Source organism: Salvia hispanica, chromosome 6 (assembly GCF_029641045.1).
Source record: "Salvia hispanica isolate PSC_SH4W2 chromosome 6, Shi_PSC_v1, whole genome shotgun sequence".
Lineage (NCBI taxonomy): Eukaryota > Viridiplantae > Streptophyta > Magnoliopsida > Lamiales > Lamiaceae > Salvia > Salvia hispanica.
The window spans coordinates 7,904,658-7,926,389 of NC_142697.1; the positions used below are offsets into that span (position 1 = coordinate 7,904,658).

At 35.8% G+C, this 21,732-nt stretch overlaps 1 protein-coding gene and 3 long non-coding RNA genes across 10 annotated transcripts; 3 read left to right on the forward strand and 1 right to left on the reverse strand.

Annotated features, from left to right (window-relative positions):
• Positions 1 to 1,430: 1,430 nt before the first annotated feature.
• LOC125205697 (uncharacterized) lies at positions 1,431 to 10,095 on the reverse strand. Of its 7 annotated transcripts, none has more exons than XR_016132730.1 (7): positions 9,969 to 10,095; positions 5,240 to 5,507; positions 4,043 to 4,863; positions 3,869 to 3,953; positions 3,410 to 3,513; positions 3,131 to 3,327; positions 1,431 to 2,691 (listed from the first exon to the last, which is right to left on the reverse strand). It is a non-coding gene; the product is annotated as an uncharacterized LOC125205697 (long non-coding RNA). The 7 variants fall into 7 exon arrangements; XR_007173815.2 differs by having other exon boundaries at positions 4,043 to 4,119; positions 4,629 to 5,507; XR_016132729.1 differs by having other exon boundaries at positions 1,431 to 1,886; positions 2,564 to 2,691; positions 4,043 to 5,507.
• A 276-nt stretch (positions 10,096 to 10,371) lies between these two features.
• On the forward strand, positions 10,372 to 10,970 carry LOC125205696 (uncharacterized). Its single transcript, XR_007173814.2, has 2 exons — positions 10,372 to 10,510; positions 10,762 to 10,970. It is a non-coding gene; the product is annotated as an uncharacterized LOC125205696 (long non-coding RNA).
• A 981-nt stretch (positions 10,971 to 11,951) lies between these two features.
• On the forward strand, positions 11,952 to 14,738 carry LOC125206165 (uncharacterized). Its single transcript, XR_016132241.1, has 5 exons — positions 11,952 to 12,129; positions 12,871 to 12,906; positions 13,238 to 13,747; positions 13,829 to 14,052; positions 14,144 to 14,738. It is a non-coding gene; the product is annotated as an uncharacterized LOC125206165 (long non-coding RNA).
• Positions 14,739 to 20,110: 5,372 nt separating this feature from the next.
• Positions 20,111 to 21,702, forward strand: LOC125206088 (BTB/POZ domain-containing protein). Its single transcript, XM_048105388.2, has one exon. It carries the CDS (start codon positions 20,207 to 20,209, stop codon positions 21,590 to 21,592), a length of 1,386 nt encoding a protein of 461 aa, XP_047961345.1. The 5' UTR covers positions 20,111 to 20,206; the 3' UTR covers positions 21,593 to 21,702.
• The last annotated feature ends 30 nt before the right edge of the window (positions 21,703 to 21,732 follow it).

Genomic DNA, 21,732 nt, shown 5'->3' on the forward strand with positions numbered 1-21,732 from the left:
ACAAAATACACGCATTGCAAACACACAAACAAAAAATACACACGCAAACAAAAAACACACATAGCACACACATGCATACACAAAATAAATATATTGCAAACGGATACACACACTTTACACGCTTCACACTGCATAAAAACACACATTGCACATGATACCCACTACACACTATACACAAAATACACGCACAACCACTATACACAATATACACGCACAACCACTATACACAATATACACACATGCACGCACGCGCACGCACACAAATAAACACTACTATACAAACTACACCATATGCACCCACACTACACACTACATAAAATGCAAATAATACACCACGCTGCACACAATACACACTACACACTAAACATAAAATGCACATAATACATACGCATTGCACAAAATACAAAATACACACGTACACTACACATAAAACAAACATGGGTACAGAAAATAAACTCACTTTACACACACACTACATACGAAATACACACATTGCACACTATACATAAAATATACACATTTTATACACACTGCTGAAGTCACTGGTAGCTAGACTGTGTGCACAGTAAGGAATATCAAACTTCCTGAGTCCAGCGAATCCACTAGATCATAGGGTCTAGGAACTCACGGATCGTTGGAAGATCTCAGTCGTCGGACACACAGAATACTTCTTCAAAACCCTCAACCACGTATACTAAAATTAGCACAGGAAAGTAGGGATCGATCCCACAGAGATGAATGCGCAAATAAACATGTTCAAAGATTCGGGAACTATTTTTGTTGGCTGCTGCCACGCATTTTTAGGGTTGAGCTTTACTTCCTAGACATGGTAATAGAAATATGTTACCCTAACAGCTAGCTCTAGGCAGAAACAGGAAACATGCATATAAACCTGAACAAGCGAGACAATTACTAGATCTAAGAAAACTATTCCCTAAATTACCCAGACCTAAGAAAACAACTGAATGTGGGGACCATTTTCTGAAAAGGTAGAGTACGATTGAAAAGCTGCAAAATAACTAACTAAAGGACATACTAACGGCGACATCAACTTCTTCAACATTTACCAGGAAATAACCAGTTAAGAAACAGAGCAAAAACGTAAATCGACACTAAGCAGACGGAATTAAAAGCAGTAAAAATGAAGAACAGTTAAAACTAAGGCAGATCTACGGCTACTAGACGAGGTAAAACGAGAATGCAGAATTTAAACAACTAAATGAGACTTCAAACAAACAGATCCAGTCACAGGACGGTTAATCCACTCCGGATCCAAGCCATCCACAACCACCAAACATCATTCCCACCTCAGATTTTCACTGATCTACGTAGATTTCTCCGATCAACAACAGATTTCTCACAAACCAGCTTCAAACTCAGATCAACCAACAAAGATCAGCAAATCGATCCTAAAACAATACAACAAGATAAACGAAACATAAACAGAAATATCCATTGCAAAATACGAAATATCCAATGATAGAAACAACACAAAAGCCGAGCCTCGAACAACGAGGACTCGGTGAGTACCAAAAGTAGACAGAAAATAAAGGATAACTGTTTCTTCGCCTCCGTAGAGACGGTGTTGCACCCACACTTCCTATGAAACGAGAACCCCCCAGAAAATTTCCCCCAAATGAGTGTGTAGAAAAATAGAAACCTAAGCTAGGAGCTGGAAAAGGTGACGATCGTATCTCTCATGTTGTTTGCGTGCTCCTTTTTATAGTGGATAAAGCTTCTAGACTGTTCTTTGTGATTCCTATTTTGCCCTTCAAACGATGCTCTTCAGTCTAGTTGCTTTTCATCCTTCTGCTTAATTTTCCTTGCCATTTTCCTTCACCAGGTGATCTCTATCTTCTTCCTGGGGCTGGCATTTTCTCTACACACTTGGCTCAAAAAGGTTTGTTAGACCCAGGAAATCACAGAATTTATCCTTATAACCGATGCATGAAATTAGTCTTATCAACTGCACACACTATACACAAAGTATACACACAAAATACACATAATAAACAAAATATACGCACTTCAAAAATGTGCTACACACACTATAAACATAATAAAACAGACACACTACACACAAAATACACATACAACAAATACATCATTCACACCTTATAAACACACACACAAAACATATATTCGACGCCTTATAAACATGCACACTACACACAGTGACAGATCTAACGTGCAAGGAGGAGGGGCAAATGCCCTCCCTCAAAATTTCATATCTATGTATAAATTCTATTGTAGAAAAAAATTAATATTAGTTTCTTCTTTAAATGCCCCTCCTCAAACACTTCAAATATCTCCACATGTATTTTTGCCCCTTCTATGATCATTTTCTAGATCCGTCCCTGACTACACACATATACAAAATACATACACTACACTCACATATACACAAAATACAAACACCGCTAGCCACACTATACGAAAAATACATACATTGCAGTCATTGTACACATAACAAACAAATTTCACACACTATACACAAAATGCACACATTATACACAATATACATACATTATATGCACAAAATATACACTGCGCACACACATACATAAAATTAAGAGCCTGTTCAAGTAAGGGAGATTTGGTGACTTCATCACTGCCCACTCGCACCTTCTCGCACCTTCTAGTTTCACATTGTAAGCATCCGGTCTTTCTCACTACAACCCGTCAAGCAAGCTGCATTTGTAAACATAGGGAAATTGATTTAGATTGTTAAATAAAAAAGGTAAGCATAAACATAATCTTGATGTATCTAGGTAATCATAATGTATCTAGGTGTTGCCCTAGCTTTCTGCTCCCTACATAAATCAATCTTCTAGGATTTGCAATTTATTCGCTTCTCCTGTATGTCTCTATACATTAATGGATATCTGACCTAATTTGAATTTGCTATGTCGCCGTCGCACCACCACATCCCTAATATGCTATCTGACGTAAAGAAAAATTTGTCATGCAAGCAAATCCTCTAGTACAATTATGATTTCCCATAGTAGATCCCCAATGAGAATTTCCCTTCAATATAACTAATTATTTCCCGAATAATATACAACAAAAACTAAAGCTTTGGAAAGATGAGGACTAATTAAAGAGGATTGGGAAAAAGAACTACAGTTACCTTCATCACGAAAAACCTCGATGTTCTTTTGATTCTCAATTACAAGAAATGATGTTTCCCAGCCACAAAACTGCAGCAAGCATTTTGATGCGTTTCTAGTCATCGTTATAGAATCCAAGGCTACTCAAGGGGTGAAAACATATGCCAGAATTAATTTTTCCCACCAGTACATCAGTTTCTTTACTAAAGATTCAAACCTAAGACACAAAAGTGGTTGGTTGGTTGACTAATGAGTGAGTACGAGAAAAACAAATGGGTGTTTCAAGATCTATCATTTACCATAAGATTATGAAACTTTTGTTCATTATCAATGTTTGGGATCTGCAAACATTCACTCGGATTGAGATAGTTGTGTTCAGAAGCACTTCATAACCTCACCCTACCTGAAAAAATAACCATGGTTCCACAAAAGCTATAAATGTGTTTTTGACAATAAATGATTGTTTTATTAAGAGAAAAGTGCAATGACTTGTGCATCATCAATAATATACGTGTGCTTTGGTATGTTTTAAAGAAAATAGGTTCTTAACTATGAAACACCAACTATTAAGTAAAAATGATACAAACTGGTAACAAAGATTTTTTGTATGCCATAGATATAATAATGGAAAAAAGTATATCAGCGTAATCACCACATCCAAAAATATTTGAACCATTCCCATAATCTTCATTTATGTAAGAGAAAAAGGTTCAGATATAGGTCGAAAACTAAATAATGGGGAAAAGCTTAGTACAAACCTTGGAGACCAGAACGGACACCAGAGCAGAGCTTATAGAAAATGTGATAGGACCACTCTCCTTGGAACAACTGAACAATTCTTTACTGGTCAAATATGGAATAATGTCAATTCCAGTCAATCATAAATATGCAGACTAGGGAACAAACTCATTGATTTTGATATACATACTGACCTTTTCAAGGACTGCTCATAATTGAAGAGTTTGACATTGGATGTGCGCAAATAGCAGATCCATGTAAAAAAATATGACTAAGAACAGACAAAAATAATATCTTTACAAGGTTCAACTTGACCATTAAAAGAATGGATACAGGTCTAGCACCACACAAACTTAATATAAGAGCATACAAACTTTTTAAGAACTTGCTAAAGAACTCATGTAATAAACATAATATAAAGGGGTAAGTTTCATGCACAAGAAACTCAGCAAAATTCTAAACTAATGTGGTTAAAACAGAGAGCAATGCAAGTAGATCATATGTATGCTGAAAAAATATACAGAAACATGGAAATTCAATAGAGCTTCTCAAAAAAAACTTACAGAAATTCTAAACTAACAAATTGTTGCAATCATAACAGAATCTTAGCAACAAGCAACAACAGAATTCAACCAATCTTTGGGAGAGAAAAGAAATGGTAAACATTGACAAAGTTTTATTTTGCCTACTAGCAAGCATTCGAAAGTGGAAATGAATTCAATATAAATAATTATGATTGTCACATATTGAAAGGAAAAGGAGGAATTTTGTTTTCCTTACCGGCTGCTCGTCCCCTTCAATTAGGGCAGAGGATTACTTTTATACATGGGAATTGAAAACTTCCTCTTGAAAGAATTGAGGTAGGGCTGATTCTGTAGATGGTCCCCTCCTCTATAGATGTGGGCCAAATTGGGGAAAGAATTGTTGGGAATGGTGTGAATGGGCAGTGGTGTAGGAGTAGTGGCCGACTGCTAAAGGAGGAACCATCTTCTTCCCTCTTCTCTCTCTCGTACAACTGGAACAGTGGATGCACAGAAAGGAGAGAGCAGTGAAAAGGGTGGAGCTGAATAAGTGGTGGTTCCCTCTATGACTATTACATATCCAAACTCAAACTCAATATTCCATTGTTCTTAAATCACTTAACTGGAATCACGTAGTTAAAAACCGAACTTATCAGACAATAGCAAGTATCTTGGAATGTAGGGAATTAGGAAGGTACAAAGCATACTAAGGCATGCTCAATTTGCTACTATAACAAACACATAAAAAACACAAACAAAAGCAAGATACATGAGCAACCTCTTACCACACAAGGCCGTACATCCAAGTTGTGGATTAGTGTGGAAGACAACTCAAAACAAAAACCGACCAACAGATAAAAAGAAGAATACGTGAAAAGGAAGGGGGTCACCAGGTGTGCTGGGCAACTTTTGCACGTCACAGGATCTCTGGCATATCCTGGATCGAGCAGATATCTCTTCTTCCCTTAAATCTTCAGAACTGTGTCAGCCTCATTCCACTCCTATTTCAACTCCTTTTCTCCCTTGTCTCGGTTCTTGACTCTTTATCTTCTTTGTTTTCTTGCATCTCTTTCTTTCTTATCAGCCAACTTCCTCAGACCATTCCCTTCATCCACTCTCTTTTCCTTTTCACATTTAACTTAAACCAAGCACCAAACCAAAAAGTGGCAAATTAAGTTATTCACACAATTGAGAGAGATAGTTTACTGATGTATTTGAATTTTGAGAGAGATAGTTGGGAGACGCTGATGTATTTGAATTTTAAATTTAGACCGTTGCAATATTTTTTGGTTGCGTCATGGACTTGAGAGGAGGAGTTCTCATGTATAAGAAGAGAGAGAGATTTGGGAGATACTTAAATTTATTTTTTTAATTTTTATAACACTGAAAACAAAAGTTAGTTTAATAATATCTGCACATTTTTATTCCATTTCTTAAAAATATACCAAAAAACTAATATAAATAAAAAAATTGAAATTAAAGAAATTATACATTAAATGTACCAGATTGCCATTCAACTTCTTCTCCTTTGTCACTCCATTGATAAATTCTACATTTACCTGTAATCTTAATTATTGATTTCTCCCAAAATTTATTAATGTTTTTCCAGATTTATTTCTTTCGAGACCTTCTTAAATGGAAAGTGTATATAATACGATTCTTCATTTGATGAAAGTGTAGATACTACGATTTATGGAGGTCAATTTTATTGCATGGTTTTCATTTAAATGTTATAAATTAGTTATTCCATAAATATTTTATTTTATGTTACTTTTATGACTAAATCATGTTGTTGTTATGCTTTTCGTTATGTGCCATCCATCATCATTGTTTAAATTTTCAACTATGTTTTTTGCATATATTTGTAGCATATTTTGAAATAGGAAATATGATCTGATGATAACATTATTATGTTCTGATAGCATATTTGCTCGTATGTACCTTTTTTATGTTCTATTATGACCTATTCCTAAGCAAATATTTGTCCAATCAATTACACATCTTCCTCTAATAGCATCATCTCTGTTACGACCGCATTTTGCTAAGGATAGCAGCGAAAGCGGGTAAACCGCGACTAATGAGAGGGATTAAAGAAGCGGGGAAAAGGGCTAGAACTTGAGAATTTGTACAAAGGCCAATGTCGATTGATATCATAGAAGCCAAGTATTTCATTACATGGTCTTGAAAAATAGAATAAACATCACCTCAAACAAATCAGAGTTGATGGTGAGGTTCTACAATTCTAAAAGCACAGCGGAATAAGTCCTTACAAAACGACTTCGTGTATGAAGACACGAATCGTTGGAAGATCAACTTGATAACATCGACTCCGATCATCACTCCATCCTCTTGACATTCAACCTGCATATTTATAAATACATGTAGGGCTGAGTACAAGAGTACTTAGTGGACACATGCCGAAAATCAAAACATACCATATATAGTTGTCAAGCCATCACAGTAGCACACGGGGGTTTTTCTTAAAAGGCCCGAGCTTACTAAGTTCTTTTGGGAGCTAAAAGTTCGACTGCAGACTAGGTTCTTTCATCATTCATAATTCATCATTCATCATTCATAATTCATCATTCATCATTCCATTCATTCATAAATCCATTCCATGCAATCATCAATCCATTCCATTCATTCATAAATCCTTTCCATTCATAAATCCATTCCATTCATAAATCCATTCCATTCGTGAATCCATTTCCATTCGTGAATCCATTCCATTCATAAATCCATTCCATTCGTGAATCCATTCGATTCGTGAATCCATTCCATGAAATTCAATTCCATGACATTCAATTTCATTTCACGACATTCAATTCCATGACATTCAATCCCATTTCATTCCATGATATTCAATCACATTCCATTCCATGACATTCAATTCAATTCCAGTCATCAAAACAAAATATTTATGGCATGACAACAATTTGAAAAGAATCATAGCTCCATTTTGAGAAAAGATGATTTTTCATAATTTTGCAAGTATTTGATTTATACCCAAACTAATGTGTTGGATATTAAAGAAAGCTCACCTGGTATGCTTATTCTTCAATTCAATTATTCGTTTTGACCTCACTTGCCCTTGAGCGATTTATCCTTTGAAAATACATAGCGATAATTAGTACTTGAACTATTTCGCCTTAGAAGAATGCATGCATCCTACTATTGGGTACCACTATATCTCAGTCTCGGCTTATAGGATTATCTAAATCCCACCTCGGCTTCATTACTTTGTAGAATTTATTTATTCATTTTACTAAATTCGGAGAAATTCCATAATCTTTAAAACAAATATACTTGAGCATTTAATAAAATATGGATTCTTGGAAAATCCCTTCTTAAATCTTTTCTTTGAATTTTTCTTAAGGCCGCCCATGACGTCGCGGGGCGACGCCGGTCTGCTTTCGGGTCTTCCACTTCATCACTTTCCATCTTTGGAAATTTACTAAATTATTTAGGAATTAATTAATTGAGCTCCAACTCAATCTTAAATTTATTCCAATCCATCATAAATAATCCTCGGCGCCATATTATTAAAATCTCAACTTATTTCTGTATTCATCAGCATGCATCGATCCACTATCCATTTATTCAGTCTAGCCCAAAACTTAAGCAACAATGGGGTAGCCAACACTTATATTCTAGCCCAAATAAATGGCCCTATTATTCACTAAAATAAAATGAGGCATCCCCAACTACATTCCTTTATCAACAAGAACCGGCCCACTTTCATAAATTAAAATCAACTTGGCCCAAGACTAAATAATTAAGTCCACTAAGAACTCAATAATACACTCCTCTTCTCCACCGAGAACTCCCTTTCTCTCAATCCCATTTCTTTGGGGTTTCTAAATTTCTTAATGGCGAATACTCAAGAAATAATTCAATATGACATGTAGAATTTGGAGCTTCAATGAACATAAACACCACACTTTTATCATTGTCAACCCCAGTACATATGTAACTCATACTGGTACCAAAGAGACAATGCCTCCATGATATTTCAATGGAATGTTGATTCATATCTACTCTTATCTTAGCACATATCATTGCAACTAATTCAGAGAATGAAACACATGAATTCAATACGATGGAGCCTCTCGTACGAGGTGGATCATAACCAATACCCACTTGAGGAAGTTGAACTATTCTACCACCCCAATATAAACTCACAAATACTGGCATCATTTCTGCATAAAAAAATATACAACATAATAACAATTAGGGACAATTTTTTTCTATAAACCCTAATTTAGTAAATTTGACAAGTTTGGCATTAGAAACCCTAATGTTATGCAATAAATGACGAATAAGTGAGAAATGTTGAAAGATTGAACAAAACTTACCGAAAAATAAGAGGAAATGGCCGGAAATCGGCGAGAATCGCCGAAAATCGCCCAACAAATCGCCTGCCCCTTTTCTTTCTTTCTCTCAAGCAGAATGAAGCTACTGCCTCTGCCTCGCGTCTGTTTTAAGTTCGAAGAAGAGACGCATGACGTTTATGCGTCTTACTATAAGACGCATGAGGTCTATGCGTCTTTTAATAAAATAAAATAAAAAACTCAAAGACGCATGAGATCTATACGTCTTATCCTAAAACGTGTGACGCTCGTGCGTTTTATTAAAAGGAGACGCATGACCTTAATACATCTCTCCAAAGTCGAATTTTAAAAATGTCCAGTACAAATATGAAACCTAACTTTTACTCTAGAAGAAAAAAAGAAATGCCCCCATTTCTTTAAACCTCCAATTGAATCAGGGGCGGCGCCTGGCGCCTCCCAATCCTCATCGGCGGAATCGCCGTTCCAATCTGTCGTCGGAGCTCCGCCGGCGCCAGCCGTCCCCCGGCCCTCTTCTCTATTTCTCTCTCAACTCTATTCACATCACATTTTCCCCAAATTAGAAACCCTTAATTTGAGGAGGAGCAGCGCCTCTCCTCCTTTCCGGCGAAATCGCACCTACCTCGATGAATTTCGGAGTTCCGCCGGCGTGCTGGCTCTCGCCAAAGGCCGGAGCTTTTCCGTCACTCGCCACCGAGCTCACCGCCGGTCCTCTCGTTTCCCGGTGAAGTCACCGACAGGGGAAAGGCGTCGCCTTTCGCCCTCCGCCTCTTCCTCCGTCGTGCGTGGAACTTAGGGTCGTCATCGCGCCTACGCCGTCAGCCTCGGCGAATGAAGCCGCTGACCGCCCCGCCTCTGCTGCGTCGGCACTCGCTTCGTCGCCGGACAGCCTCTGTCCTTAAGCCAAGTCCCTTTCCCCCTAGCCCCTTTACTTACTCCGTTAGTTCCGAGTTTGCGATTGACGATTCAGTTGGAAACTTGTGTGTTGCTGGAACAAGCTTGTTATTATCCTGCTATGCTAAGTGTTGCTTCTATGATTCTAAGAGTTTGGGCTTCACTAATATGAAATTATTCAATGTTTGCCAAGTGTTGGTGTTATCTATTGAAGCTTGCTACTGTTATGATTCTGGATTTAAGCATTTAGCCTGCTACTGATCTTGTAGTCAACACTTGTGTTACTAAGTTCTTGAACTATGTTGTGGCTGTTCTAATCATGATTCAAAGAGTAATGGGGTGTTGAGGGGGATTACCTTACTTGGTGAATCCTTAGTTTCTTGGCTGCCACTCCTTGCTCTTGCCACTGCTCCTCCTTGCTGAAATTCTTATGTTTGTGAAATTTTGGGTTGTCAAAATGGTGGAGGAAAAAGGGGGTGGGGAGGCAGTTTATATAGGCCTTTTGTGTTGGAAACTTGGGGGCAAAGCCTCCTATTTTTGGGGCTGCCAGCTTACTCTCTATTAAGTGCTAATCCAAATGCTGTTTCTAATTTGGTGAAATCTGGGGCTGCATCCTTGCTGTTTCATCAGCTTCGGTTTTGCGGAGGATCTACTTTGCTATTTTTGAGCCTAGGCGATGACCTCACTTTAGTAATCTCATTGTCTCTATTCTAAGATGGGGAGGTTTGAGAATGCTTGCTTCCTGCCCAAGCCTTGAACCTTGACAGCTTGTGTGATGATAAGGATTCTACAAATCCTAGCATTTTACTTCCTCCGTCCTGGCTAAGATGACAAATTGCTTAGCAAGCACGGGGTTTTAGGAGTTATTGGTTAAAGTGTTTAATTGGAGAGAGAGAAGGTGAGTGTAAGTATTAAAGTAGAGAGATAAAGAAAGATGGATATTTTAATAGGAGTGAAAAAAAGTGGTTGAGTGTATTAATTGGAGAGAGAAAGTTACCAAAAAAGGAAATGTGTCATCTTAGTTGGGACAAACTAAAAAGGAAAACGTGTCATCTTAAGCGGGACGGAGGGAATACTATTTTAGTGAAACTCCAACTCTAGTGCTTTGTGTGATCCATTTCTAATATCCTTCTTTGTGTTACTTTGCAGGGATCATGGCTGTCAAACTTGGAGCTTTGTGGGGGAGGAATCGAGGCGAAGAGAGGAAAAGAAGGATGTAATCTTTTGTATAGCTAGGAAGGGTAGAGTAGCTTGGGATGTGTTGTCCCTTCCATTTACATATTACAACTTGTATAGCATGTACCATTTGTATCTCCATCATTCTTGAAATAACACTCCTTGATTCCTATTTTCTCCAAGCAAGCTATTCTCTGATATTTTTCTTTTGCATCCAATTTTCTTAATCTTCACAAATACTCCCTCCGTCCCACAAAGATAGTCCCACTTTGACCCGGCACGAGTTTTAAAAAATGTAATGAAAAGTGAGTTGAAAAAATTGGTGGGATGTGGGTCCTACTTTTAAAGTATTAGTTTTAAAATAAAATGTGAGTAGGAATGAGTTAGTGGAATACGGGGTCCACTATCAAAAATGGTAAGAGTGAAATGGGACGGACAAACTCTATGGAACGGACGGAAATGGAAAAATGGGACAATCTTTGTGGGACGGATGGAGTACTTTAATGTTTCCTTAATAAGAGCACCACATGTAATTCATTCTTGCACTTCGTTCCCAAAATAAAATACTTAGTATTCAAAGGTCGAGATCACACGATAGTCTAAAAATTACAAATTCACGCAGCTTCTAAAAGAAATTAATTATGCTACTAAGTCTGATTTATCTCAATAAAATTCAGGGTGTCACAATCTCCTTATTTGGTATGTTGTGGGTATGGTACGTTTGACACTTGACAGTTCCATCTTGGAATCCTCTTCAATTTTGACAATAAATTCAGGGGAAGGGAAGTAGGATCCATTCTTGAAAAAGAAGTAGTAAATTATGGAATCTGCGTTCAGTTCTTGAGAGAGAGAGAGGCTGCCTGATTTTGGGGGTTTCAATTGTGAAGAAGGGAGCGGCCTAACTGAGAGAAGATATGTGGGCCTTGTTTTTTGTTTCAAAATTGGGTAAGAAGTTTAATGTGAGTGATGGCGAGTACACTAAGGCTGTGTTTGGTATCCGGAATTCAACTCATGGAATTGGAATTGGAAGCTTCAATTCCAAATTTATTGTTTGGTATCCAAAATATATACAGATTTGGAATTGAATTGTAATTCCAAATTTTTGAATTCCTTGATTTCAATTCCAAATTTAAAATAAAGAATTTCAAACCCAACATCTCAATTCCACGGGTCACAAATTGAAAACACGCGGATCCTACCGGGTCAAACAAAAGAAACGGGTCACAAATCACTGTGCTTTGTTCTCGCCCTCTCTCTCTCTCTCTCTCTCTCTGCGACAGGCGGAACCCTAGTCTCCTCTTCATTGGAGAGCTTCCTCATCTCTTAACAATCGATCTTCAGGTATTATTTATTGCAGAAAATTCGAATTTCTTACCCCTTCATGTCCGTGCTTGATTTGTTTCAGTTTTGCTAGTATTTTATAGTTAAATCTCCATTTTTCTTCCAGATCCGTCGAACTTTTTGTTCAAATCGATTGTAGTTGTTGGTAATTGGTCTTTTTGGGTTTGGGGGTTTGTGTATTTTCGTATATATATAAATAAAAATGTGGATTGTTTTAGTTGGTCTTTGTGGATTGAGGTATTGTAGTTAAAGGATACCGTTTGCTTGGATGATTCAGTAGCAAAAGTCCTACAAATATTGCTTTCAAACATAAGTTCAGGTGCAATATTACCTACTTCAGAAAGGAACCATTTTTATGAGCTCCACACAACATTCACATGCACAGTTTTCCTTCAATATCTGTTATCTCATAATATCACCCTTTATGTACAAACTAACTACTACAAATTTAAGGATCTGTATACATAGAACTTATGTAAACATATATTCACTAAAAAGGCTATCAACTGGAATAATATATTTTCGAATCCATGATGAGTTGTCATTTGTCCATCTCTTATTGCTGGTTGCATGAGACTGGCCGGTGGGTTGTCTAAATGCTATGTATGTTCCACTTATAATTCCATTTTGATTAGGAATATAGCTTGCAAATGAAAATGACCTCTTTATGTATTGGTCCTATGATCATTTAGTTGTCAGTGTCACCCCAGTTTGCTAAAACTTTCTTTTGGTTTTATATAGGTGAGAGCCGCATATACCAGCAAAGCTAATAATAAGGTATGGTTGTTCATTATTCAAGTATTGTTTTCATTACTTTGTTATCCCTTGTCTAGAGGATTTTTTACAGCACTCTGCCAAACTTTAATTCGAAATGGATAAACTTTAATTGGTGCTTTTTTTTTTCTTTGCTTCATTTAATTGCAATGATTGATGATGCTTGTTGAGCACAAAAGTAGAGGGATATAGGAAAAGTTATCTATAAAAATTATCCTGCTAGTGATACATCTCAACATGTTTCATTTTCCATTGATAGCAAAGCCTTGTTCACTTCCATGTTCAATTTGATATAATGTTTTCCTTATAACTTTTTATTACCTTTTAACTTTAGTTTATGGATATCAACACATCTGGTTCGGGTGAAGAAAGTGACGATGAGAATTATTCTAGTAAGATATTCATTACTCATCAAGTTATGAATTTTGCTGCCTTAGTCGGTCAATGGCATGAATAACACATGGTGAAAGAACCAAGTTCCGACTTTGGCTTAGCACGAGAATTATATATAAGAAGACTTTATTATGGAAGTGACCGGGCTTGTAAGGATCAACTCAGACTGACTAGGCATTGCTTTACTGTATTATGTTCCAAGTTAAAAGAGTTGGGATTGAAAAAATCAAAAAATATCACAGTTGAAGAAGTAGTTGCCATGTTTTTGTATGTCCTCTCTTTTAATTTAACAAACCGTAAAGTTGGGTTTGATTTCGCAAGATCCGGAGAGACTGTTAGTCGATACTTCCATATAGTATTAAATGCTATATTAAAATTAGGAAGGCAATATATTGTCCAACGAGAAACAGTAATGGAAAGCTTCGAGGATGAAAAATGGGATTGGTTTGAAGTAAGTATTATTTCTAATTGTTTATTTTTTTTAAAATCAATTTAATAGTTATATTAATTAAATAGTACGTTCATGATGTAGAATTGTCTCGGAGCACTTGATGGAACACATGTTGAAGTAAGTGTTCCATTGAAAGATCAAGGAAGATATAGAAATAGAAAGGGTAGGTTGACAACCAATGTTTTGGCTGTGTGTTCTCGTGACTTGAAGTTTACTTATTTTACCGGGATGGGAAGGATCTGCAGCAGATAGCCCAGTATTACGAGATGCGCTTGTTAGAAAAGATCCATTCATAGTTCCCAAAGGTATGTTGTGATTAGAAAATTTTATTTTTTTCAATTTATTATACTCTTTAAGCCCTAAAAGAATAATCAAATTTCATTTTTTATCTCGTAGATGCGGGATATACGAATGGACCAAGCTTTCTAGCTCCTTATAGAGGTATCCGGTACCATCTCAATGAGTGGTACACTAGAGGCAATAATCCACAAAATCCTAAGGAGTTATACAACCTCAGGCATGCAACTGCTAGGAATGTGATTGAAAGAGCTTTTGGACTATTTAAAAAGCGATGGAAAATTCTTAGAGAAGTGTCTTTTTATGATGTCAAAACGCATGTGAAGATCATCAATGCTTGTGCTATTCTTCACAATCTTATTCGAGTAGAAGAGCCTAATGATCCATTATTGGCCGAGGTTGATGCTGAGATTCAAACAAGAGTTACTCATCAAGGTGATGATCATGATGAAGAGGAAGAGAGTCGTGATTATCATAATGAGATGGAAGAGACTCAACACTCAGATCGGATTACTACTATTCAAGTTACAAATGAGTGGACTAGGTTTAGGGATAGTCTAGCCGAAGCTATGTTTCTCCATTATCAAAATAGGCGAAACTAACTTTTAGGATGTTCTTATGAAACTATTGTAATCACTTGTTACGTATGGTTTACTTCTTGTTTGTTCCTAATTATTATCGACATTCATATCTATGTACTGGCATTCATATCTATGTACTGTTTTCATTGTTTTATGCAAGTTTGTTTTATATTGTGATTATATTTGTAGGTGTGAAGATTCTTGTAGTTTTTTTGTGTTACGATTATTGTTGTTTGTCACAAGGCACAGCCTTTCTCAGTCTCATATTACATTGATTTTTAGATGTCATATTACAACATTAGTATACTAGTACTTCTTTACTTATATTCTTTTACCACTTGAGTAGGATGAAGGAATAGTATTTTACAGAATGCAAATTGTTAATATCTATTTGAATAATATATGCATATGTATTGATATGATGAGAACTTTTAGATAATTATACTCCTATATAAGTATTACTCATCGTTATCTTTTTTATTATTATTGTTATTATATTAAGAATTATATATCATAGTCAATGGAAAATATTTTTGATCATTGGAATATAATAATTTTTTGTATCTGTTTATTCAACTTACATGAAGAATATAATATACATCGAGTGAGTGTGATTATTCTCAAAGATAGTTATTTTAAATAATAACTTGAGATACCAAACAAAACAAAGTATTTGAAATTATTTTAAGTATATCAAACAAAGAATTTGGAATTGAATTACAATTCTATATCAATTCTTTAAGTATACCAAACAAAGGATTTGGAATTGAATTGTAATTCAATTCCATTCAATTCAATTCCATAGAATTCCAATTCCAATTCAATTCCAATTCCGTGTACCAAACGGAGCCTAATTGTTTTGGGCAGAAAGGTCTATGAGTTAATTTAGGGTTGTAATAATTTATTTATTTTGGAACCAAGTCAAATACGGAGTAAGAGTTTAGACTGTTCTATTAAAAATGCCTTGGGCCCATTTATTTTTTATTGTTGGGCTGATTTTATTCTATCGTTAGACAGGGGATTAAACACGAAAAATAACGGTATTAATTAGTACGGCCTCCGCCGTACACAAAAAAATAGATATAGTGGTGCGTAACACCAATGGTGGATTCAAGAATTGATAATCGTAGGGTCAAATTAAAACATACTCCCTCCATCCCGCTTTAGCAGTCCCATTGACTTTTCTGCACTCATTTTGTAAAAATGATAATAAATAGTTAAAGTGGAGAAATAATAAAGTAAAAAAGAGAATAATATAGATAAGCATATAGATAAGCTCTTATCTATATTATTCTCTTTTTTACTTTATTATTTCTCCACTTTAACTATTTATTACTCCCTCCGTCCGCCATTAGGAGTCCCGGTCAATTTTACGCACTCCTTTTGTAAAAATGATAATAAATAGTTAAAGTGGAGAAATGGTTAAGTAAGAGAGAGAATAATGTTGACAAGAGTCTTCTTATCATTATTTTCTCTCCCACTTTACCATTTCTCCACTTTAACTATTTATTATCATTTTTACAAAATGAGTGCGCAAAAGTGACCGGGACTCCTAATGGCGGACGGAGGGAGTATCATTTTTGCAAAACGAGTGCAGAAAAGTCAATGAGACTGCTAAAGCGGGACGGAGGGAGTAATAAATAGTATAATAGTAAATATATTTCTGCAAAAATACATAACATATAAAATTACAATCTTATGTTATGCGGTATAGTTTACTTTTACGAATATCAATATTCTGAAAACGATTCAAAAATTTTTCATTGAAAATATTTGCAAACATGGTCTCCTTCTCATTGTATATCATCAAAATGTCATTCAACTAGTCATCTTTCAACTTATTTCGCAGCTTTGACTTCACAAATTTTATTATCGAAAATACTCTTTCAACAGATATTGTGTTGTTTTATCGCGATACTGATATAAAGTAAGACCAATTTAATCAATCGACAAACTAATGAGAAATAATATTCCCTTGAACAGAAGTAAGATACACGATCAATCCTCTATAAAATTTGTGATTTAGTTTCAATCTTTAATCTCTAATAATTTATCACAAGCTATAACATTCTGAAGTTAGTCTCATTAAGGATAAGGCAAACAAAACAATTAAATCTATAATAAAAAACTGAATGTTTAATGAATTCTTAATAGGCGTTAAACAAAGTCATTATGCTACAGAAGTAGTTTGTATTCTCGTGTATTAGTAGCGGCGTTAAACAAAGTCATTATGCTACAGAAGTAGTTTGTATTCTCGTGTATTAGTAGCGACTAGTATTAACCCTCGCGCTATGCGCGACTTAAATATTTTGGTTTTATTATTTTGATATTGTAAATAAACTAAATGAAATAATAAATAATATCATTATATAAGATTAAAAATTAAAATGTATTGTATATATATCTCAGTTTTATGACCGATGTAGTATTGCTATGTTGTAGATCATATAAGGAATGTGAATTCCATAATGGAAAAAAAAAAAAAAATTATGGAAGAAAATCCAGTAATGGAAAAAGATAGTCAATGAAAAAGTGGATAAGAAGCTACCAAATGAGAGCTCGTTGTTGATATCAACATCTTTTTTTTTTAGTCCCACTCACTCATTATTTACATCTCCTTATCATCTGTCTCTCCAAGGATCGCGCCCTAGCTGCCAATGATCCGACTTGTTAAAATTGCAGCGCAAGTCTTTGCTTAAAATCTATATTCTCAACTCTTACATAGATCCGATGAGTTAAGGTAGGCGTACAACTCTACAAATATGATAGCATGTCCCCCGTCCATGAGGTCTATACATCAACTTAAAAGAGAAGTACCTCTCTTTCCTATTGCTTTCTTTTTTTGCAAATAAATTCCAATTCTGGAGACTGCATTCTCACGGTTGTGAATGTTCGGTATTTATATACCAAAATTTATGTATTTTAACTGAAACTTTTTATATAAAATTTGAATTAAACTAATGCACTTTTAAAGCTCTTTGAATAATATAAGAAAGCATCGATATTAAAACTTGATTTCATTTCAAATTCTAACTTCAAACATCAATAGAAAAAAAAAGCATAACTACAGTTACAAACCACATTTATAATCCAACAAATTTATGTTTTATGAATATAATTGACAATCAATTTAATAAACCGTTATAATCATATTTACGACACAACGAACCTTCTTCTCATGAAAATACCAATCAATTTATATATTACTAATGATTAATAATCATGATAAATGACCCGTTACAAATCATATTTATTATGAATTCAGTTTTTTATAAGAATACAAATTTAAAATGTACCCATGATTCATAAATATTTACATTTTGCTCTCAAAACTCGGGTTTTGTATATGTATAGATAGATATGTGGTAGGGTGAAATTTGTTGGAACTTGTGCCAACCTAATTAGTAGGTGAGGCAGGCCCATTTTGTGAAGCCCAATTCCTAGATAAGAATTCAATTAGTTCTATCGTCTTCTCCACAGCAGATTTAGCGCACATCAGTTAGCCAGTGACTGGAGACAGGAGACTTGGCACTGTGGGGTCGGTACTCGGTAGTTGAAGGAGGGTGATATCCGGTGATTCTCCGGTGATGATGGTGGGGTCAGCCGACCCCATCCGACCCCACCTGGATCCGCCACTGCGTAACACGAGTTTTAATGTATAATTAGTTAAGTAAGAGAGATGAGAAATAAGTAAGGGAGAAGTAGTATTAGTGGATTGTGTATCCACATTATTAGTAGTATTTTAATGCTTAAAACTTTATATATATATAAATTGGTCTAATTCTGGTGGACGACCCGTAATGGTAAAACTAGTAGGAGTATATTTTTTGTGAAGGGGGTGTATTTTACCTTCTGAATAAATTTTATTTAATTAATTATTTCTATAGAGATTTTGATTTAGACACACCTATTTAACTTTTAATTAGTAAAATAGAGCCTTAATATAACAAGTCTTCTGCTGTAAATCCCTACATTGTAATCATGATTTAGTACTTTTCAAAAATGGAAGGGTGACGTTTTTATAGAACAAACTAAATAAAATTAGATATCTTTTACGAGATTCGCAATATGAAGGGTAGATGATATTGTAAGTTTTTTATGTTTTAGTGATTAAGGTTTTTATGTAGTATACGAAAGAATTTTAGTTATATTGCGCTCAATTTGTAGTAGTACTAAATGATTGTCAATATTCTAAATCTCTGTTCTAAGTATGAATCACAATTTAATTTAACTGTTTCTACTCATTTTATTTTTATAAAAATAAGAATTATATTTTACTTATTTTTTCATCTATTTTTAACATTATTTTGTGAAATTCCCATTCACATTTACAGTAATATATTTCCTTTTTCTGAATATTCATTCTAATTGGTAGTACTTTCTAGTTTATATAAAAAAAATATAATTAATTTTACTTTATTCTCTTCATTTTAAATGTACAATATTAGTCTCTTCATTTTGAATGTATAATATTATTATACTTTTCTATTTTATAAAAATAAAACTGTTAAATGAGATAAATTTTAATACAAATTTAATAAAATAAAAGAATATTAAAATAATAGATAAAGTTAGAGAGAAAAAATAAATTCCTTTTGTTTCATCGAAGATATTCATGTTTCTTTTTTAAGTTTGTCTCACTCAAGATATCCATCTACTTATTTTATCTAACAATTCCTCCAAAAATCCTACGCTACTCAAATATGTAGATATTTTGAGTAGGACAAAGGAAGTACACAAAAAATAAACAAAGTTATAAACGGCACAAATTTTAATGCACAATTGGTAAAGTAAGAGAGTAGGAGAAAAAGTGGTGAAAGTAATGTTAGTGGATTATGGAATCTATATTTAGAATGATGTGTAGTGGTTAATATTTATCTAAAACTTTTTATTTTTAGAGTTAGATATATTTTGGTGAATATCCAAAAATAGAAAATTTAGCTTTTTTTTTTTTTTTATTTTTTTATACGAGGGAGTATCAGGTACCCCCTACAACTGGCATTAAATGTCACATATTCCATCAAATTTATAAGTCATTTTACTTTATAAAATCAAATAATTTCTTAAAATTTATGTCATCAAATATGTGATACTCCCCCCGTCTTAGTTTTATAGTCACATTTTGTCATAAAAGTCCGTCTCACATTTATAGTCACATTTAGAATTTTCCATATTTGGACATAAAGTTTTACCCTATTATTCACTAAAATTACACCCAAAAAATGTCATTATCAACACAAAAATAAACCGAAATAAAAATAAAAAACCAAAAAGTCAAAAAGGGACGCACCTTCAACCAACTCACTTCATTTATTACACACTCCACCATCTCACTTTATTTATTACACACTCCATTATTTCAATTCATTAATTACACACTCTACCAATTTATTAAAATCCGTGTCATAACTAAACGTGACTATAAATCTGAGACGGAATGAGTATTTAATAGCGGACTGAGAGAATAGTAAAATAGATGGTCTTGTTTTACTCGACTGATGTTTCAAGATAACCGTATTTACCGAGACAAAATGTTTTCAATTCAATCCTAATTAGGAATTCCCCTGAAACACCGAAGTAGATGAACGGCCTAAATCCTGCCGCCGTTTCCGGCGATCGTATCAAGCTCAACGTTGGAGGCAAGCTATTCGAAACCACCGTCTCCACTCTCCGCTCCGGCGGACCGGATTCTCTTCTATACGCGCTCTCAAACCGGTCTGCTCACGATCCGGTTTTCATTGACCGTGACCCGGAGATCTTCTCCGTCCTCCTCTCTCTCCTCCGCTCGAATCGACTCCCCTCCACCGCCAAGCGCTTCTCCAACCAAGAGCTCATCGACGAGGCACTCTACTTCGGCATTGAGTCGCATCTCAGATCCGCCCTAGCTCCCACCCGACTAAACGGAATTGACGCCTCCTTACTAACCACTCTCAAACCCTCCTCCGACGGCGTCGTTTCGGATTTCAACGCGGTTGAATCGGACGGATCGCTTTGGGCGGCCCACGGCGGCCAGATCACGGTCTACGATTGGAATCTCAGCCACACGGCGACGGCGCGGACGCATTTCGATTCCATTAATTCAGTGAAGAGGATCCAATCTGATATCGCCGCAATCGGATCTCTCCACGGACCCGGATTGCATTTCTACAATATGGCAAATGGGCGCCGAGTCCACTCAATCGACTGGGTCGACCCGTCCGATGTGAGGGTTTATAAAGCCCGAGTCCACGCGATTACCGACTCGGTCGACTCGGTGTTCGCTTCCTACGATTGCCACCACGGAGAGAATTGCGTGCTGATGATTGATAAATCGACGATGGAGATATCGTCGGAAATCGGGAGGATGCCGGGAAATTCCGCCAAATATATGGTTCCGACGAAGCTAACGTATGTTTCCGATTTAGGTGTTTTGGTGGGAAGCTCCATTGCATCAGGGGCATTTGGGTATGCGGGTTATATCCGGCTGTGGGACCCGAGAACCCGGGATGTTGTCTGGGAGACCTTTGAGCCTGGGTCGGGTCGGAGCAGCCGGTTTGGGGATTCTTTGGCGGATGTGGATGTTGATTTGGATGAGTTGGCATTGTTCAAAATTTGCTCGAAATCGGGAGATTTAGCCATGGCCGATTTGCGGAAGTTGACGGACGATCCGTGGCTGTATCTGAAAGAGAAGAATTCGAGCTTGAGGGATGTGGGGAGGAGCGGTGGTGGAAGTTTTGCAATACATTGTTACCGGAAGCAAGCGTTTGTGGGGAGAGACGGGGAGTTGGAGGTGTGGTCGAGAGTAGAGGAGACTGTGGACGAAGAGATGTATAGGAGGAATTACATTGATAAAGTCGAGGATTCGGAGCGAGGGGTGATCAAGAAAATCGAGGGTGGTGGGGATAGGCTTTTTGTGACTAGAGAAGATGTTGAAGGGATTGAGGTTTGGCAAAGTTGTTACAACTCAGGTGTCGCCTCAGCTTCGTGAAGAGGATGTTTTGCTTGGAGGTATTATGTACTCGTTTAAACTAATATTTGCAATTGTATTATAATGAAACATATCTAGTTTTGTTGAAAAATGTGATGGAAGTTTTGATATTTTTGGACCTTTTTTAATAGCAAACTGAT